This window comes from Carassius carassius, chromosome 25 (assembly GCF_963082965.1).
Source record: "Carassius carassius chromosome 25, fCarCar2.1, whole genome shotgun sequence".
NCBI lineage: Eukaryota > Metazoa > Chordata > Actinopteri > Cypriniformes > Cyprinidae > Carassius > Carassius carassius.
Genome location: NC_081779.1, coordinates 1182417 through 1189916, shown reverse-complemented (window position 1 = coordinate 1189916; position 7500 = coordinate 1182417). Strand labels below are relative to the sequence as shown.

Genomic DNA, 7500 nt, shown 5'->3' with positions numbered 1-7500 from the left:
AAACAGATGAAGTTGATGATTATCTGATGCCGAAAACAACTTTAAAATGCTGATTCATTCAAAACATCCGCTGACATCTGTGTGTGTGTGTGTGTGTGTCTGCAGCTGATCTTGGCTCTGCAGGGAGTGGACAGAGTCATCGGTCAGCTGATGAATGGCCTCAAACAACTCAACCTTCATCAGTGTGTCAACATCATCATCGTCGCCGATCACGGTAACACACACACATACAATCAGCTATGTGTCAAAGTGTCTGGGTTGTGTTCCCTGGGTTTCCACTAGGTGTCCTCCTTTCTCACGGTGTCTGTCTTCTTATCACTTCCTGTTCCCTTATTTGGTCACCTTCCTCCTGTTTAGTAATTGATTGTTCCCCACCTGTCTCCTGTTCCCTCATTATCCTTCTGTGTATTTATACCCGGTCTGTCTGAGTCTGTGTTACGGAGTCCTTGTTTAATGTTGATAGTTATTCATGTCTGTCGCTTCTTGCCTTGCCTTGCCTTACCTTGTCTTCGTGTCTTGTTTATGTTATGTTTGGATATTCTGGTTTTGACCCTGCCTGGACTGTTTACCCCTTTGGATTACCCCTTAAATAAAGGACTTACCTGCAATTGGTTCCCTCTCCTGTGTTTCCTGTATCACCGAACGTGACAGAAGGAGTCCGTCATTCTAGGAACCAGCGGTATGTCGTCTTTCCGTTCCCCAGCCAAGATGGCGGAGCGGCGAGCCAAGTATCTTAGGTTGACCGCCCTCCGCCAAGAGGGAAATGAAGTGGGTGCCCTGGCTCAGGTGTTCTGGTCCCTGGCCGAGGGCATGGGCTACAATGATGCGGCCCTCAAGGACTATTTCAATGGCGGGCTGGATGATCCAGTGTCTCAGGAGGAGATGGCGCAGTTAGAGACACTGGAATTCTGGGAATTCGTGCGCTATCTGCAGCATCGGCTTCGGTGGGATGCCCCAGCCACTTCTGTCTCTTCCGGCGGGGTGGTCGTCAGCCCGGCACCACTGCCCAGGATGGCAACCAGCCAAGCGCCACAACCCAAGATGGCCGCCAGCCCAGTGCCAATGCCCAAATTGGCCACCGGTTCAGCTCCACAGCCCAAGATGGCCGTCAGCCTAGCGCCACAGCACAAGATGGCCGTCAGTCCAGCGCCACAGCACAAGATGGCCGCTAACCCAGCGCCAATGCCCAAATTGGCCACCGGTCCAGCGCCACCGTACAAGATGGCCGCCAGTCCAGCGCCACAACCCCAGATGGCCGCCAGCCCAGCACCACAGTACAGGATGGCCGCCTGTCCAGATTCATGGCCCAAGATGGCTGCTTTCCCAGCGCCGCTGCACAGGATGAGAGTCTCAGCTGACCCTCCGGAGTCGAGTCAGGTGCCAGTGAACTCTCCAGAGTCGAGTCAGGTGCCAGTGAACTTTCCAGAGTCGAGTCAGGTGCCAGTGAACTCTCCAGAGTCGAGTCAGGTGCCAGTGAACTCTCCAGAGTCGAGTCAGGTGCCAGTGAACTCTCCAGAGTCGAGTCAGGTGCCAGTGAACTCTCCAGAGTCGAGTCAGGTGCCAGTGAACTCTCCAGAGTCGAGTCAGGTGCCAGTGAACTCTCCAGAGTCGAGTCAGGTGCCAGTGAACTCTCCAGAGTCGAGTCAGGTGCCAGTGAACTCTCCAGAGTCGAGTCTGGTGCCAGTGAACTCTCCAGAGTCGAATCAGGTGCCAGTGAACTCTCCAGAGTCAGGGCTAGTCACCGCTGATCCTCCAGAGTCAGGGCTAGTCACCGCTGATCCTCCAGAATCAGGGCTAGTCACCGCTGATCCTCCAGAGTCAGGGCTAGTCACCGCTGATCCTCCAGAGTCAGGGCTAGTCACCGCTGATCCTCCAGAATCAGGGCTAGTCACCGCTGATCCTCCAGAGTCAGGGCTAGTCACCGCTGATCCTCCAGAGTCAGGGCTAGTCACCGTAAGGACCTTTCAGAGTCAAGTCAAGTCACCGGTCATCTTCAAGGACTGAGTCAAGTCACCGGTGATCTTCAAGGACTGAGTCAAGTCACCGGTGATCTTCAAGGACTGAGTCAAGTCACCGGTGATCTTCAAGGACTGAGTCAAGTCACCGGTGATCTTCATGAACAAGGGCAAGTCACCTCTGATCTTCATGAACAAAGGCAAGTCACCTCTGATCTTCATGAACAAAGGCAAGTCACCTCTGATCTTCATGAACAAAGGCAAGTCACCATTGATCTTCATGAGCAGTGTCAGGCCAGCACCAATCTTCTGGAGTCCAGTAAGGACACCAGGGAATTACCAGAGTTTCGTCGTCCCGTTGGTCCAGCCGCACGGAGGTCTGCTCCGCCTTGGGGGGTTCTGGTCCTGACCACATGGCTGTGGTGGTCTTCTGCTCCGCCCTGGGGGCCTTCCGCCCTGACCACACGGCTGTGGGGGTCTTCCGCTTCGCCCTGGAGGACTCTGGCTTCGTCCACAAGGACGTGGTGGTCTTCTGCTCCGCCCTGGGGGGCTTCCATCCTGACCACACGGTTGTGGTGGTCTTCTGCTCCGCCCTGGGGGGCTTCCGTCCTGACCACACGGTTGTGGTGGTCTTCTGCTCCGCCCTGGGGGGCTTCCGCCTTGACCACACGGCTGTGGTGGTCTTCTGCTCCGCCCCGGGGGGCGCCACATGATGTCCTTATGGATTTCTGTTTTATGTTTCTTGGTTTCTGTTATGTTTCTGTCTGTTCCCCTCAGTGAGTCTGGCCCTCCGTCCCTCCCCCTGAGCCTCCACCTGTCCGCCTCCCTCCTGGTCTGTGTCGTGTCTTGTCGTGGAGTGTCTGGGAGCCGCTCCGTAGAGGGGGGGTCCTGTCACAGTGTCTGGGTTGTGTTCCCTGGGTTTCCACTAGGTGTCCTCCTTTCTCACGGTGTCTGTCTCCTTATCACTTCCTGTTCCCTTATTTGGTCACCTTCCTCCTGTTTAGTAATTGATTGTTCCCCACCTGTCTCCTGTTCCCTCATTATCCTTCTGTGTATTTATACCCGGTCTGTCTGAGTCTGTGTTATGGAGTCCTTGTTTAATGTTGATAGTTATTCATGTACGTCGCTTCTTGCCTTGCCTTGCCTTGCCTTACCTTGTCTTCGTGTCTTGTTTATGTTATGTTTGGATATTCTGGTTTTGACCCTGCCTGGACTGTTTACCCCTTTGGATTACCCCTTAAATAAAGGACTTACCTGCAATTGGTTCCCTCTCCTGTGTTTCCTGTATCACCGAACGTGACACTGTGAGGAAACACACTGTGTGCAAGTGTGACGTGTGTGTGTGTGTGTGCAGGTATGGAGGAGACCAGCTGTGAGCGTAAAGAGGCTCTTCAGAATATTATAGGTGATGTCAATCATCTTTTTGTCAGTGAGGGGCCGTTTGGACGAATCAGAGCTAAGAACACAACACACACCTGTAAGTCAAACACACACACAGAGTTCAGAAGAGCCCTAGTGAGTGACGTGTGTGTGAATAACCTGTGTGTGTGTGTGTGTGTGTGTGTATTTGACAGTGGACGCAGCTGGACTCGTGGCAAACATGTCGGTAAGAGTCACTGCAAACCAAAAACATACTGTTGTGGTTTAGGAACAGGATTCCCATCAGCGTTATGATCATTAAGTAAAACTATTGTTGTAAATTGAAAAAAATCTAAAATACAATAGAAATATCAAATACAACTTATCACAGTTAGTTGCAAAATCCACAGGAAATATAACTGGAAATATAATAAATAAAAACCAAGACCAAAATTTAAATAAATTAAAGCTAAATAATCATATTAAATTAATGAGAAAACAAAAGAAATAAAATAAAAAAACCTAAAAATGCAACTTAAATGAAAGTGAATACTGAAGATAAAAAATAAAAGCTAATTCAAAAAAATTAATAAAAAAACTTATAGTATATAAATCATATTAAAATTACACTGATTCAGCATAATACATAATACATTTAATTAAGTTTAAGTCATAATTATTTCTATAGTGCTTTATACATCAGATTGTTTCAAAACAACATTACAGATATAACCAAGAAAATAAGTGTCCATGTCTCAACATGGGGAAGTCGTGGCCTAATGGTTAGAGAGTCGGACTCCCAATCGAAAGGTTGTGAGTTTGAGTCCCGGGCCGGCAGGAATTGTGGGTGGGGGGAGTGCATGTACAGTTCTCTCTCCACCTTCAATACCACGACTTAGGTGCCCTTGAGCAAGGCATCGAACCCCCAACTGCTCCCCGGGCGCCGCAGCATAAATGGCTGCCCACTGCTCCGGGTGTATGCTCACAGTGTGTGTGTGTGTTCACTGCTCTGTGTGTGTGTGCATTTCGGATGGGTTAAATGCAGAGCACAAATTCTGAGTATGGGTCACTATACTTGGCTGAATGTCACTTCACTCACTCACATTCTTCAATTAGGAATCAGACACTTCTATTTCAACTCTAAATCAGATCTACAGAAGATAATAAAACTGATTGAAATGTTTCAACTTCAACTAAATTATTCAGATTGATTGAATATTAGTTATCTTAAAGTTCTGCTGGTGGTTTAAAAGTCAACTAAATAAAAAGTTCATCAAGAAAACCTGACCTGAACGTTTAAAGCAGTTGTAAAAGCCAAAAGTTTATACATTTAGATAGATGATTAGCATGTTTTTAACATGATTGGCCTGTTACTAACATATTGCTGGCATGATTAGCATGTTGCTAGCATGTCAAGTAACTAGCATGTTGCTAGCATTATTATCAAGTAACTAGCATGTCAAGTAACTAGCATGTTGCTAGCATTATTGCTAACATTATTAACAATTAACTAGCATGTCACTAGCATGTTTCTGGCATGATTGGCCTGTTACTAACATATTGCTGGCATGATTAGCATGTTGCTAGCATGATTATCAAGTAACTAGCATGTCAAGTAACTAGCATGTTGCTAGCATGATTAGCATGTTGTTAGCATGTTTGCTAACATTATTAACAATTAACTAGCATGTCACTAGCATTGTTTCTTGCATGATTGGCCTGTTACTAACATATTGCTAGCATGATTAGCATGTTGTTAGCATGTTTGCTAACATTATTAACAATTAACTAGCATGTCACTAGCATGTTTCTGGCATGATTGGCCTGTTACTAACATATTGCTTGCATGATTAGCATGTTGTCATCATTATGAACAAGTAACTTGCATGTTGCTAGCATGATAGACAAGCTACTATCATGTTACTAACATGATTACAATGATGTTATCATGATTAACACGCTACTAGCATGTTGCTGCTAACATGATTACCATGCTGTTATCATGATTAGCACACTACTAGCATGTCACTATAATAATAAGCAAGTTACTAGCATGTCACTAGCATTATTCAAAATTGATTAGCATGTTACTATCATGTTGCTATCATTATCAACAAGTGACTAGCATGTTTCTAACATGATAAGCAAGTTACAAGCATGTCGGTAGCATGTTTCTACCATGATTAACATGTTATTAGCATGCTGCTTGCATGATTAGCATGCTGCTTGCATAATTATCATGCTACTAGCATGTTGCTAGCATGATTAAGCATGACAACGCAAAAGAGAATGAAAAGAATAAGAATGGTTGAAATAATGAAGAATGTGGTAAATTGTTATAAAGAATGAATATTATATAGCCGTTGGTATTTACATGAAAGGAGAAGTGTGTTTTTTTTATATATATATAAAGGCATGTTTTGTGTCACATCAGTTACATCTGTGTCGATATTACATGATAAAACCTTGCGATTGGGAAATTTGGGAGAAATGCTCAAGAAATCCATTACACTCTGTAACTAAACCGATTAGTCGACAAAAAACAATGGACTGCAGCTAAAAAGATAAATGAAGTCTTGGTTCATCTGAACATTCCATCGATGTAAGGGATTTTTATGATTTTTAATCTTCAGTTTTATGAAAATCATATGTCAGATCAGTCTGAAGATCTGGGCTGAGATTGGTGGTTCTAGTTTGAAAGCTCTAGGAGGAGTATCGTTCAGAAATTTAGTCTAAGAACAATAATAATAATAATAAGAAGCTTAAGTAGCAGATCAGTAGGATGGCTTTCTCAAGCTAACCTAATTAATATGCAATAATATTATTAGTTTAACTGCACTTAAAGTCATGGCCTAATGGTTAGAGAGTCGGACTCCCAATCGAAAGGTTGTGAGTTCGAGTCCCGGGCCGGCAGGAATTGTGGGTGGGGGGAGTGCATGTACAGTTCTCTCTCCACCTTCAATACCACGACTTAGGTGTCCTTGAGCAAGGCATCGAACCCCCAACTGCTCCCCGGGCGCCGCAGCATAAATGATGAACACTGCTCCGGGTGTGTGCTCACAGTGTGTGTGTGTGTTCACTGCTCTGTGTGTGTGCATTTCGAATGGGTTAAATGCAGAGCACAAATTCTGAGTATGGGTCACACATACTTGGCTGAATGTCACTTCACTTCACTCACTCACTCACTTCACTTGCACTACTGGATGAGAACAATATATAAGCTAAATGACTTAACTATCTTCTAAATAGTAAAGCTATTACAAGTGAAGCTAAAATAGTAAAATAGAAACAGTTTCATAACTTAGGAATTTTGCAACATTAATACTGTAATTTTGTTGTTCATCACTGTAAAGCTGCTTTGACACAATCTTTACAGTATAAAGTGCTGTGGGAATAAAGGGGAAATCACACAGTGACGCAAAGGGTGGAATGGTTTATATTTAGTGGAAAATGTTGAAATGCCAGCTCAATCATCACTCTATCTCATGAGTCAGTCAGTTTTAGTCCAGTGTGATGACATTATAACACCACTTTCAGGAATAGGACAATAACGTGTGTGTGTTATGTGTGTGTTATTGGCTGCTGTCATTCAGTGTAAACGACCGGAGCAGCAGATCAAGCCTTACCTGAAACATCACCTGCCCAAACGTTTCCATTACGCCAGCAACAGACGCATCGAAGACGTCAGCGTCCTGGTGAACCCACGCTGGCTCTTTGAGAGGTATAACACACACACACACACACACACTCACACACACTTGTGTTATGTACACTAGCACATGTTCTGATGGTATGTGTGTGTGTGTTGCTGCAGATATCCTGGGTCTCTCACGTTCTGCTCAGGAGGTAATCATGGATATGATAATGACATCTACAGCATGCAGGTGTGTGTGTGTGTGTAGTTGATACAAAATTTAGCATAGTCTTTTTTTCTCTGATGTGCAGTTTGAATGAGTAATTCTGTCTCTTTCAGGCCTCGTTTCTCAGTTTAGGCCCAAAATTTCACTTTCAGACAGAAGTGGAGCCGTTTTCCAACATTGAGCTGTACAACCTCATGTGTGGTATGAAACCCACAAGACACAACATCTGAGTTTATTTTTAGAGCACACCTGAAGCTGATCTGAAGTGCTTTACAATAGGGAATAGAGAAGCATCATACAGTAAATACAGTAGGTGAACACACATC

At 44.9% G+C, this 7500-nt stretch overlaps 1 protein-coding gene across 1 annotated transcript in view; it reads left to right on the top strand.

Moving 5' to 3' along the window:
* LOC132103866 (venom phosphodiesterase CdcPDE) overlaps window positions 1-7500 on the top strand; it is a 44693-nt gene that overhangs the window by 14114 nt on the left and 23079 nt on the right. The window contains exons 12-17 of the mRNA XM_059508933.1: window positions 106-214; window positions 3310-3432; window positions 3530-3561; window positions 6908-7035; window positions 7129-7198; window positions 7288-7375. Coding sequence (XP_059364916.1) covers window positions 106-214; window positions 3310-3432; window positions 3530-3561; window positions 6908-7035; window positions 7129-7198; window positions 7288-7375 — 550 coding nt within the window. The remainder of the gene's footprint in view (window positions 1-105; window positions 215-3309; window positions 3433-3529; window positions 3562-6907; window positions 7036-7128; window positions 7199-7287; window positions 7376-7500) is intronic.